Source organism: Gopherus flavomarginatus, chromosome 4 (assembly GCF_025201925.1).
Source record: "Gopherus flavomarginatus isolate rGopFla2 chromosome 4, rGopFla2.mat.asm, whole genome shotgun sequence".
NCBI lineage: Eukaryota > Metazoa > Chordata > Testudines > Testudinidae > Gopherus > Gopherus flavomarginatus.
In genome coordinates this window covers 42,835,881-42,849,229 of record NC_066620.1, presented here as the reverse complement: position 1 = coordinate 42,849,229, position 13,349 = coordinate 42,835,881, and the positions used below count along the sequence as shown (strand labels likewise).

The 13,349-nt window shown below is 42.4% G+C and overlaps 1 protein-coding gene across 2 annotated transcripts in view; it reads right to left on the bottom strand.

Moving 5' to 3' along the window:
* Nucleotides 1-13,349, bottom strand: part of LOC127050232 (cytochrome c oxidase subunit 7A-related protein, mitochondrial) — a 162,253-nt gene that overhangs the window by 75,965 nt on the left and 72,939 nt on the right. Inside the window, exon 5 of one of the 2 annotated variants that reach the window (XM_050951954.1) lies at nucleotides 3,922-4,571. The exons of the other annotated variant lie outside the window; for it this stretch is intronic. Within the exon in view, the coding sequence (XP_050807911.1) occupies nucleotides 4,444-4,571 (128 nt within the window). The 3' untranslated portion in view covers nucleotides 3,922-4,443. Of the gene's footprint in view, nucleotides 1-3,921; nucleotides 4,572-13,349 lie in introns of those variants that run through there. 2 annotated transcript variants of the gene reach the window in all.

The following is a 13,349-nucleotide window of genomic DNA, read 5'->3' as shown; positions in this document are numbered from 1 at the left end:
GATGATGGGGAGTCCACAATATTTGGAAGCCCATTCCAGACTTAACTATCCTTTCCCATGGACAGCACCTACACCCCCTGTTCAAGAAGGCTAGTTGCCTGCTCTACCCCTTCCTCCCAAGGCCCTGCCCCTCACCTCACCTCTATTACCCACCACCCATTGTTTTTCCTAATATCTAACCTAAATCTCCCTTGCTGTAGATTAAGCCCATTATTTGATTGCAGTGGGATCAGGCCCAGCACCACTTGCAGTTTAAGATTAACAAAATGACTGATACTACAAGTATTTTTGTTCCTATGTGTAAAAAAAGAGTGAAGGGAATAAGGACAACACAGGAGGACAGAAAGGGAAAAGAAGAAAGAAAATGAATAAAGAGATACGAAACAGAAGAGGAAAGGGCTAGGAAAGCAAGTGTTGATGGGAAACACTATTTATATCAAGGCACAACAGCTATGTGAATGTCTGGCTGCATTGTGCTAAAACGGGTCAGCAACCTATAGCACACGTGCCAAAGATGGCACACAAGCCGATATTTAATAGCACACTGCTGTCTGCTGGAGTCCCCATAGGCAGCAGCGTGCCATTAAAATCCTGCCTGGCTCGGCCCGCTCTTCTCCGCCCTCCGCTCCCTCAGCCCCCTCCTTCTGCGGGGGTACGGGGCAAGGGGCAGAAGCTTGCTACTGCCAGCATCCCTGCCTCTTCTCATAGTGTGCTGGGTTCTTGCACCTCCTCCACCTCTCTCCCTGCCAGCAGATCAGCTGATGGGCCTTGCGAGAGAGGGGATCAGGAAGGAGCAGAGTCAGTGTGCTCGCTGCTCCTGGCGGAGGCAGAGAAGAAGCGGGGACAGGGCCTTGGGGAAGGGGGTGTGGAATAGGGGCATATCCCCTTCAACCTTCTGCCCTGATCCAACCCACCCTCACACACAGCCCAGCCCTCTGCTCTGACTTCCCTCACACACATCCAGCCCTCTGCCTTGAGCCCTGCAGCCCCGCACACACTCCAAGCCCATGTCCTGAGCCCTGTGCCCCGCACACACCCCAGGCCAGTGCCCTGAGCCCTGTACCCCCCTCATACACACCCAGCCCTCTACTTGACTCCTTCAACCCCCTCCCACGACCTCAGCCCTGACTCTGGCGCCCCCACACATACACAGCTCCCCCACCTCCTGTTTGGACATCTGCACCTGCCTCACATGCCCCAAGACATCTGCCCTGAATCTTGCACCCCTCAACATACCCACCCCTCCCACACTCCATGCACCCCCCATATCCTGACTCTTGCACCTGACTCATCCCCACCCCTACCCTGAGCACAAATGGGAGCTCCTGCACACACACACCCACATTCCCACCTGCATCCCTCACACTAAATGGGAGCTGCCCAGGTAAGTGCCCCACACCCAAACCTCCTGCCCAATCCTGAGCCTCCTCCCTCAATCTAGCTCCTGGCCAGACCCTTCACCCCTATCCCTGTGCTCAATGCACTCCCACCCTCAGCTCAGTGCAGAGAGATGTAGAGAATGGGCCAGAACCAGGGTAGGTACCCTCTGTATGTGAGCAGGGCAGGGACCCCAGACTGGCAGTGGGCTGAGCGGATCCAGCAGCCCGGATCCTGGCTGGCAGGAGTCGGCGTATGGAACCCCTGAGTGGCAGTGGGCTGAGTTGCTCAGCCCGCTGCCGGTCTGGGGTCCTGGCCGCCGGCCCCACACAGCCCGCTGCTGGTCTGGGATTCTGGATGCCAGACCCTTGCCAGCAGAGGTCCCAGCCGCAGTCCCCACTCAGCCCACTGCCAGCCTAAGTGAACAGAACGCCAGACCAGCAGCGGGCTGAGCGGGCCGGTGGCGTAAGATCAATATTTTAATGTAATTTTAAATGAAGTTCTTAAACATTTTGAAAACCTTGTTTATTTTACAATACAACACAAGTTTAGTTATATAATATATAGACTTACAGAGAGAGACCTTCTAAAAAACATTAAAATGTATTACCGGCACACGAAACCTTAAATTAAAGTGAATAAATGAAGACTTGGCACGCCACTTCTGAAAGGTTGCCAACCCCGTGCTAAAAGATTCATCTGCCAATTTAAAGAGCAATAAGGACATGCCATGTGAAAAGGTAATGAACCAGGCTAGCTTCTCTTTTGGCAGCATTTATTATCTCTCATTGAAAAGAAGATTCTTTGCAGATAAAGAAAAACCAAAAGGGGGCGGGGGAGAGAGAGAGAGAGAGAGAGAGAGAGAGAGAAGCATTCCGGCATAAACAGATTCTCCATTAAGGTAGGCAAGACTGCTACTGGCAAGAGCAATTTCCTTGTATTAAACCATTTTGAAACTATTTATAAATGGAAAGGAAAGAAAAAATCTCTCTGGAATCACTCAAGTTTTCATTACCATGCTTTCAGTACAGTAAATCCAACCACATCAAAAGCCAGATTGTGAACGTCTTACCCGCACTGTGAGGGGTTCTTGTGTGAGTAACCGCTTACTACTGGAAGGATCATAGTCGGCCCTAAGCAGAATAGTGCCCAATGCTGCAATAAGCTGCCTGCATGCCCAATAATAATAATGCCCAATGCATGCAATGTGAAGCTCTGAACCCCATGGAGTCCCATTGACTTCAGGATACACCAGTTCAGGTTAAAAGAACATGGGAAAGTGTCTCTGACTGGATTCTGGCTCTGATTTAAAATATTTTGCATCAAAACCAAAAAGTTTGAGAAAGAGTAGTTCGCGCCATCACTGTGCACATTTACAGGGATTTAGAAATGTTTTATAGCAAGATTATGACAGTTGGAAAAAAAAACAGCTCACATTAGAACTAGATCTTTATCCTGAAGAATAGCTGAGGTACAGTTTATACCTGGCACCGAAATATTGCAGTGATGAGCACCTTAGAATTCTAAGTGCACTGATTCACAAAAACATGAAAGCACATGCCTAAGTCCCAGCAAGGACTTCAATGGGAAAGAAAAATGAGACAAAATTAACTTGGTCCACTTCCTGGAGCTCAGAATTAAATGGTGATCCATTTGATACTGAAAGCATATAAGATAAGAATAATTTCTAATTAAAAATTAGCTCTAGGTTTTGAACGTGCCACCTTTGCAACATAAGTGAGGTGCTTTATCCAAAAGACTCCCATAGACTTCAGTAGGCTTTGGATCAAGCCCTTAATGCAAAGCTGTGGGAGTGCTGGCATTTGTTTTATCACCATTCTAACTTGCTGATTTAAGAAGCTGTGGGGTGGGCAAGTCACTTTACAATAGAGATGTGAACCAGTAGTCTGACCTCTGCCTCCATATGTGTGATTTGTCACTGGATCAGTTTAGAAAGAGGAAATTTGGAGAAGATGAAGTAACAATAGGATAATAAACTTCTATTGATGGGATCCCTGAGGTACAGCCTGGAACTGGGATATTGCTGTGCCCCCTAAACACTCCAGTCTGGGTTGTCTCTCCCAATGCTTTGCTAGTGACAAGCAGCAAACCCCTCCAGGTGCTGTTATCACTCAGTACAACATCATGTTGAGCCTCACACCCAGCTATATTGCATAAATGCTCCCTGAGCCATTCAAGAATCACACAGAGAAAGGTGCCAGCCAATCCCGCCCAAGCCTCCAGTCTTGCACCCTAGAACTGTACTGGTCAGAAGTCTGACCAGTGTAAGTTTATTACCCAGGCCACCCCTCCCTCAACATGAAGAGGACACATATTAGCCTTTGTAAACTAAGCTGAGATTTCCCAAGCACTTTAACCAACAAACATAATTTTAGGTAAATAAATCTGTTTTATATTTTAACTATAGAAAGATAGATTTTAAGTGATTATAAGTAGTAGGCAAAAAAGTCAGAAATAGTTACCAAAGATAAAAAATGTAAGCACACAGTGTAAATCTTAAACTTTATTAGACAAGGCAGTATTTAGATCAAGCAGTTTTCCCACCCCATTAAATGTTACAGTTCTTAATACAAAGGCTTCCCCTTTTAGCCTGGGATCAATCTCCTCAATTCAAGTCTTTGTCTTCTCAGCATTCTTGTTGCTTCCAGAGTAGGTGGGGGAGGAGAAAGGCCAAAACATGATGCTACTGTCCCCTATTTTATATCCTCAGTCCATGTGCCTGGAAAACACTAACCCAGACATGTCTGGTGGGCTTTGCTGAGTTACAGAGCAATCCCTGATTGTGTGGTGCTTGCAGCACCCTCTTATAGCATTGTAAATCCCTTAATTACAACTCTTCTGCTGATTAATGGTTGCTTAACACCTTGCTGAGTGTGGATTACCACCCAGGCTGTCACTGGGAAACTAGCAGCAGAGACTCTCAAACTTACAACATATTTCAGTAACAACCATACAGTGAAATCTCATAACTTCATACAAATGAATGATATACATATTTGGACAGAACAATGGGTTTCAGCAGATCATGACTTTTCATATGATATCTTACATGACATGCTTTGTATGGAATATATCATAATTATATGGCAGGGGTGGATATGAGGGGGTTCCAGGATCTGCTTCAAAGTACAGAGTGCCACACCTGCTCATCACCGAATATTCTCTCTGCTCCCCTACAATTCACATGAAAAACATTTTTGTGAGGGATGATAGTCATTTACATCCATATTGTCACAATCATGAAACTGACCACAGAAGACTCTTCGAGTCTCTTTATTAAAGTTAGAAAAAAAATTATAGCGAAATTTCATTGAAAACATAAATTTCAGGCACATGTAATCATCCAACATGAAAGGTTGAAAAAAATCTTCATGTGAAGCTTGATCTTTTTTCACTGCTCTAAATAACACATGTGACACATCACAGGTATTAAATTAGCAAGATGAGGGCTCTCTGGATTGTCACTAAGAAACAAACTATATTAGAAGTAGAAATGTAGTGACAATTACAAAGAAAATCTAATTTTAAATTCTCATTAAAAAGTCTCTTGAAGATATTGCCCTAGTTCATAAGACCTACTCTGCCAGCATGTAAATTCAATTGTAAGCATAGATTTCATTCTGTACATTTTACTGCTTTAAACAAAAATAGTCATTTAAATATTGTCATTAATCTGAAAACACCTGAGTGATCAACGCTGAAGGGAAATCAAGGCTATGGAGAATTTCTATGTCTACTGGGCAGTGAGCAAGGAGTTGTGGTTAGGCATCCTGGTATGGTAATCACACATGGATATTTCTGGCCCTCTACCTGTACAAGGATTAACCACATGTTGACATCTGGAATTATGAAGACTGTAAGGGCTATATCACAGACTCACAGACTTTAAGGTCAGAAGGGACCATTATGATCATCTAGTCTGACCTCCTACACAATACAGGCCACAGAATCTCACCCATCCACTCCTGTAACAAACCCCTAACCTATGTCTGAGTTATTGAAATCCTCAAATTGTGGTTTGAAGACCTCAGGCTGCAGAGAATCCTCCAGCAAGTGATCCATGCCCCATGCTGCAGAGGAAGGCGAAAAACCTCCAGGGCCTCTGCCAATCTGCCCTGTAGGAAAATTCCTTCCCGATCCCAAATATGGCGATATCGTGGCTGAGCAATCTGTTATGAGAAACTGAGGAGGAACTCTGCACACTGCCAGCTCCTGGAAGCTTTCTTCCTGTGAAAGACAGAATGTCTCTAAGACCATGTCTAGGCTACCACTTATGTTGGCAAAACCTATGTTGCTCAAGGGTGTGAATATTCCACTTCCCCCTCCCCCACCACCTCACCCCACCCCACTTTGAGCTTCTTCTGCACATTGGATGTGGGTTAATTATGTTAACAGGAGAGCTCTCTCCCATTGGCTCAGAGTGGCTACATGAGAGATTTTACATGTATTGGCACAGCTTTGCCACTGTAGCTCTCTAGTGTAGACATAGCCTCAGGCACTGATGGACAGCACATGAAGTGTTTTCTGCTAAAGCCACTGGAAGAGTCCAATGTATATTATCTACCACAGGTAGCTGTATGGCCCCCCATTACTATAGTATATGATTGCCTCACAATCATTAATGTATTTAGCTTCACAACTGCCCTGGCAGTAGGTAAATATGATTATCCACATTTTACAGGTGGGAAACTGACACTAAGTGACTTGTCCATGGTCACACAGGAAGGGAGGAGGGTAGAGAATTGAATCTGGCTCTCTGGCTAGCATTATAACCACTGACCCACCCTTCCGCTTCCCTACCCCTCACTGTGGTTTGCTAGCCAGTGCAAGAGAGAAGAGTCATATTCCCACCCATATATAACCCCTGGTAACACTATGTCTGAAAGCCTTATACTCATGTAGGTCAGGGACTGGGATTGTGGCTTCCTTTTCCAGAGGAAGAAAAGGCCATTTTATTGCTCTTTTCTCAGCAGGAGAGGATTATTTAGTGTACTAAAATTCAGCTTGTCAAAACTGCTTATAAATACTCAGGAGGGATTTTTTCCCCCCACTAGTAATCATGATGTCAATAAGACTCTGGATCAAAAAGCCTTCATTCACTCCCCTTGTCAGGTAGTGTCAGTTTTATTTGTCATTCAGGCTCATGTCAGCAACCCTCTCTCTCTTTTCCTGTCACTGGTCATGTCTGACATTTCACAATCCCTGATTCTCATGTCCTGTTTTTCTCTGCATTGCCCTTAGCTTTAAATCAACCTTGTGGGAGTGGTATTTCTCCTCTTTCCGCATCTCTTCAGTTTCTCTTCTACCACAACACTTTACATCTATCTGATGCATCAACCTTCTGATTCCAAACCATACCCATTTTAGTTGAGTTCTTTCATGATGACATTCTTCTGCTTTCTTGCTTTTGTTTTGTTTTTGTTTTTTCAGTGCAGGTTTTATCTGCTTTAATAACAGTATTATTCAGGTGAAATTCACTGCTCCCTATCCAAAGCCAGAGTAATCAGAGTATACCCATCCCACTGTGTGAGGGAGCAGAATAGGGTCTCCTAGGCATCATCAATGTGGAGATTTTGGGCCACTGAATCAATGTAATCTTAGGTCTTCTGCACCCCTCCTGCAGCCTGTCCCCAGATTCTCCCTTTGCTAGTCTATTCACAATCTGTGTGGAGCCTACCTCCGTCTCTGCCTGCAGTCGTCTCTGCACACCCCTCCACAGGTCTTAAGTGGTGTGCAGGGCCTGATGCCTATGCAATTATCATCATCTAACATTCCATTGACTTGGGTGACATTTTGTAATTGAAACTCCTTTTAGGAATAGCACAACAAGCATGTATTTAAGTTCTTTTAACTCTGTATAAACTGCTTCTGACTCATGTTACTCTCAGACGGTATTGTGGCTGGCTGGGTGAATGAGTGGGGCTCCTGGAAGTGTAGATCACTCTGCGTATGCATTACAGTGCTACACCTACTCTAGTACAGTGTAACACTTATGTTTGGGTGCTAATAGTCTTACCATGCCATTAGGTTGCCCCAGGATCCATCAGCCACCTTTGCCCTCAAGCTCAGCATCAGGCAGGCTTATCTAAGGTACTTGTATGGCCCCCGTCACCATAGTAAATGAGCGCCCAACAGTGGCAGCCTGGCCAACTGAGTGTTGCTGCCACTGGCTTTTGTGCCAGGCCTGTGCTTGGTGACACACAATCTGCAAACAGAAATATTAGCCTATTATGGTTCAGTGGCTAAGTAATCTCTGCTTTCCGTGATTTGCTTTTGCAAACATGATATGGGGTTTCAGATTTCTTCCATAAATATTACATGGGCCTCAGAAATTATTCATAGCCAGTATATTTGAATTCAGAACCATTTGGAAGAATAAATGTGCTTAATACTTTAGAATTAATTTTACTTATAGCAAGTACAGATTTTTAAAAAAAAATGCATTTTATAAGTTTATCATCACTTGAAAAAATCAAGAGAAAAAAGGATGGAAGGGAAATGACAGACAAGTTCCAAGCATGATATAAAAATGCCTGGAGTTAGAACAATATCTGTGTACAGAGAACTGGAATCATTGCAAGAGAAGGATTCGGCTTGCTATCTTCACTGTAAATATTTTTAAATCACAATCTGTCTCATGGCCCACCAGTGGATTATCCAGATTACCCTGACAGGCTGCATGCGGCCTGTGGGCTACAAGTTGCCCACCACTGATCTAGATTGACCTCCAGTATAACTCCCAGTGTGACTCTGTGGCCAAACGAGCTAATGTGACCCTGGGATGCATAAAAAGGAGAATATTTAATAGGAGTAGTGTGGTTATTTGATCTCTATATTTACCTCTATATTTCACCCTGGTGTAACCACTGCTGGAATACTGTGTGCTCATAATTCATGAACGTTGATAAAAGGGAGAGGGTTCAGCAAAGTGCCATGAGAATGATTAAAGGATTAGAAAACCAGCCTCAAAGACCTCAATCAATTTAGCTTAACAAAGAGAAGGTTAAGGGGTGACTTGATTACAGTCTGAGTACCTACCTGAGGAATAAATAATTAGTAATGGGCTTTTCAATCCAGCATGGGAAGGTATAACACGATCCAATGGCTGGAATTCAGACAAATTCAAACTAGAAATGAGGCATACATTTTAATGTGAGAATAACCAATTGTTGGAACAATTTGCCAGCTGTTGTGATGGATTCTCCATCTCCATCACTTCATCTTTAAAGCAATATTTTCCTAAAGGATATACTCTGGGAATTATTTTTGGGAATTTCTATGGCCTGTGTTATACTGGAGGTCAATCTAGATCAGTGGTCGGCAACTTGCGGCCTGCAGGCAGCATGCAGCCCATCAGGGTAATCTGGGTAATCTGCTGGTGGGCCACAAGACAGATTGTTTATATTAGCACGTCCCTATGGCCTGCACTGCTTCCCACAGCTCCCATTGAACGGGAATGGCAAACCACAGCCACTGGGAGCTGTGGGTGGCCGTGCCTGCGGATGGTCAATGTAAACAAATGGTCTTGTGGCTCACCAGTGGATTACCCTGACAGGCCTCATGCGGCCCACAAGCCACAGGTTGCCCACCACTGATCAAGATAATCACAGTGGTCCCTCCTGGCACTGGAATCTATGAATCTTTGTATTTAATAGGTCTTTTCAAACACTATTTAACCAGATCTTGAGACATCTGCAGGCAAATACTATACTGGTATTATTTATATTTTAAGGATGTGGAAACTGAGGCTCAGAATTAGGCAGCCACATGGTTTGAATGTTAGGAGCAAGATTAGAGTTTATGTCACCTGAATGTAAGGCCCTGGCTAAGTACACTAGAATGCAGAACATCCCATGCAGGTCATTCAGCCCTGCAGAGTCTGACTTTATGGGCCCATTGGAATGTCTTGGTATCCCAGTTTACACACCCAAACACAGAAGATCCCTAAATTAGTGAATACTTTTGGAAATGTTGGCATAATCCCGTATGTCAGTTACACCACTGTGTGGCCACTGCAAAGGAAGGAAGGGGGCTAGCAAGCAGGATGTGAGCAAGCCCTGAGCAGCTCACAGCATCCCTTAGCCCACTGTTGCACTGGGTAGGCTGCTTCTACATCTGAAGTGGTGTGAAAGTGACTTGCTAAATGGGATAAACAAGGAATGGCCTGTATATCCCCAGGCAGGAATGCACCCTTTCTGGTCTATTCTGTTTAAAATATTGTTCTTGCACTCTTAGATGTCCTTCACAATTATTTTCACCATTCCCATTGTATTCTTACTAAGAAATGTTTCCTTCCAGCAAGATTCTGCTATGTTTTAAAAGTACACCCACCTAATCCTTATGTTCTTTTCTGCTGTGCTGCCACAACCTGCTGTTAGAACAGGGAGCTTTTCAGTTTCATTATAGTTTTAAATTAAATGATAGGCTACATAGGAAATCCATTAGCCTGCGGCATTTTAGTCAAAGTTAATTACAGTTTTCAGGCTGTGGGGGCTTATGCACCAGGTCAAAATCCTCTACTTTTCAACTGAAAGCTATGACATTAAACTCTATCTGCTGCGCTACATATCTCCATTCAGTCACAGCTCTGCAGCTCCAAACTCCTCTGCAACATTTTTTTACTATTAGGTGAGTATCTTCTGTTTCATCTTATGCCCAGAACAGAACCTGCACCTTAAAACTAATAAAACAGTATTCAAGGAATGTGTAAGTCATTTATTCAGCTGCTCTCTGCGAATAAACTGGGACATAAAGAGTAAAGCAGAATGGCCATTGTTTAGACTCTGGCAAAAGCATCTATGCTATCTGAAAGGAGCAGACAAGACAATGGAGCTGGTTCAGACATTATCTTTCTTCAAAATTGAGAGGACGGTTATTTTTTGTTGTTTTTTTAAAATGCCCCAAAGTGAACATTTTTTGTTTTTTAATGAAAATCTAAAAACTGTCAATGAACATGGATTTTTTTGTAAATATTTAGTTGAAAACACATTTTTTCTTTTAAAAAAACTAAAACCAAGCAAATCTAACTTAAAAATTGACAGAGTGTTAACATTTTTGACCAGTTCTACAAGGCAGACAGATATTAAACAATCTTATCTCAGCAGCTCTGCCTTTTATGTTGTGTTTGGAAGGAATTTTCTATTCATAAAAAACTAAAGTCCCCAATGTTTCCATCTGTTAACCCACTGAAGAGGAAGTTTTACTGAGCCAGCATTGTCCCTTCCCACCCCATCCACACTTTATAATCCTTTCCTCTGGCATTTGTGTTCCAAGTTGTGATGGTCAGTTTTACACAAGAAAGATTATCTCAGTCAAATATATTTGGGAAAAGAGAACTGGTGCTGCTTTCCCCTCCATGCTGTGCTACCCCTCATGGGACAGCCATAGTCTTGGGAGCTATGGGAAATGTGGCTTTCTGTGGAGCCAGGGCTCTCCAGGGACCAGCAGAAGCCACTTGGGCAATGTAACAGAGCAGAGGCAACAGACATCATATTCCTTGCTTCCTGTAGCTCCTACGAGACATGTACAGATCTGGGGGGAAATGCAGATGAGGGGGTAGAACCCCTGGATTCTCTTGTAAGAGGCAGACCCTGTCCCTATCAGTGGAAGAATTGTGACATATTAAAAAAATAATCTTTCACTGAGAATAGATTAGAGTGTTCTGGCTGATAGGAAGATTTCCAGAACAAGTGCTTAAGAAGTTCAAATGCCATCCAGGATATTTAAGCCTTCAGCAATTCAGCAGGATCAGCAGATTAAGCCAGCTGAGATATGGGCAGTAAGTGCTAGAACACAGCTGAGAAACAGAATCATTGTACTTAACCCCTTGTCACAAAAATGTTTTTTATTTTCTTTCTGGTGGTTATTCTTTAACAAAACTTTTCTTTCTGGTGGTTATTCATTTAATTTATGATATATTTAAATTGCACTATTAAGGGTTTTTTGGATGTGATGTCTGGCGTATTGCTTAAATGCAAGTCTTTTTGAAATATTGAAGAGTTCAGTTTTATATCCAAGTTTCCCATTAAGTTCTTTTTTAAAAAATGTTTTGTGGTTACAACAGCTTGAAAGATTGGGGCAAGAGGGTTTCAGTGAAATACGAAATCAAATTCTGTATCACTTATCTAGAGTAAGAAGCCACTGTGCAAGTGTTCTATATTCAAAGCATAGTTGAGTTGTTTTTTCCCCCCCGATAAAGAGCTTTTAAAGGCATATAACTACTATTTTTATCCTTAAATTTACAAAATTTATCAAAAAAAAAGTAAACCAAGCATGAATCTAACAAGAGAGTTAAACTAAAAATCCAGTGCCTCTGCCAAATGACATGTACTATTCAGTTCTGCCATACTTGAGTCCCTATAATTTTATGTGAATTAAAGATTCAGTCCCCTATATAAGAAATAACTTAAGAACATGCATAAAGTTAAGCATTTGAGTAGTTCTGTTGAAGTCTATGGATCTACTCATATGTTTAAAGGTTAAGCCTGTACTTAAGTGCTTCAAGAGATCAGCATCTATATGGGCATGTCTACACTTATCTCCAGAGCGATCGATCAAGCGGGGGTCAATTTATCGCATCTAGTGAAGATGTGATAAATAGACCGCCAAGCGGTCTCCATCAACTCCGGTACTCCACCAGAGCGAGAAGCGTAGGTGGAGTCGACGGGGGAGCATCAGCTGTTGACCTATCATAGTGAAGACATCGTGGTAAGTAGCTCTATGTACGTTGACTTCAGCTACATTATTCACGTAGCTGAAGTTGTGTAACTTAGATCGATTCTTCTCCCCCCGCAAGTGTAGACCAAGCCTATTTTTTGACATTATTGTCCTTAGTGATTAGTGTATGCATAGAAGAAGAATGCAAAATCATAAGTGTGGGTGTGCAGGCATAGATATGGCATTAAATAAGCGACTTCTTTTTATGACTCAGTTTTAATTAAAATGACAGTTAGCTGAAAGCAATTTAACACGTTTCATGAAAGGTTAATGGGATTCATGTTTTAAGGGAGGTAAAGGCAATACAACTTTTCCAGAAATCTGAATCTAACCTTTATTCTCTTTAATTATTCTTCTAGAACAATTTCCTATGAGTCTATTAAGCAGTAAAGTGGCACTCTAATTAAACAACAATGAACTTTGTAGTAAGATAAGCTAAGTTCTGTTGCCTATAAATTTAAAAAATTAATTTGTTACATAATGTGTCATTTTTACATATGAGAATTAAATGAACCAACAGGTTATTATTTTTGCTAGGTAATGTGCAACATGTATGTTGCTTTGCAATTCATGTGCATGCAGGGCTTTCTCTTTTTGAAGGGCATTTGTGCCTTTATGCTCTATCCTAATATGGAGGTACCTCCCTCTAGTGGATAAGAAGATATTTCAGTTACCGTGTCCTTTCGCTCCTGTTCAAATCTGATGAGCAATCAGGGATGAATTTTCCTCTGAAAACCCATAAGAAGATAATGCAATTAAAAAAAGGTTTCATTTACTTTGGTGTTGTCGTGGCCTGGGGTGATACTAGCTTGCAGTTATTCTGCCTAGGGCTAAATTTGAAATATAGGACAAAATGAGTGAATTTCAGCCTTCCCTACTTGGCGGAGTGCATTTGAGTATTGTCTTGTTCAAACTCTTTGATGCAGTACATTTTATTTTGAATCGATCAATTTATTACCAATGTTGCCAACTCTCAAGACTTTATGGTGAGTCTCCTGATATTTGCTGTTTTTCTTAAAGCCCTAACTGCTGCTGTTCATGTGAATACAAGAAAATCTTGGCTTTTATTAAAAAAAAAAACAGAATGTTTCTAGCCCTATTGCTTGTGAGGGGGAAAGCTTAAAAATGGGAACCCTTCTGGCTCAAAACCCAGAACCTCACATTTATTATTTTAAAAATATCTCCTGCTTTTTAACCCTATCCTGTGATTTTCCTGGGGGCCTGAATCATGATAT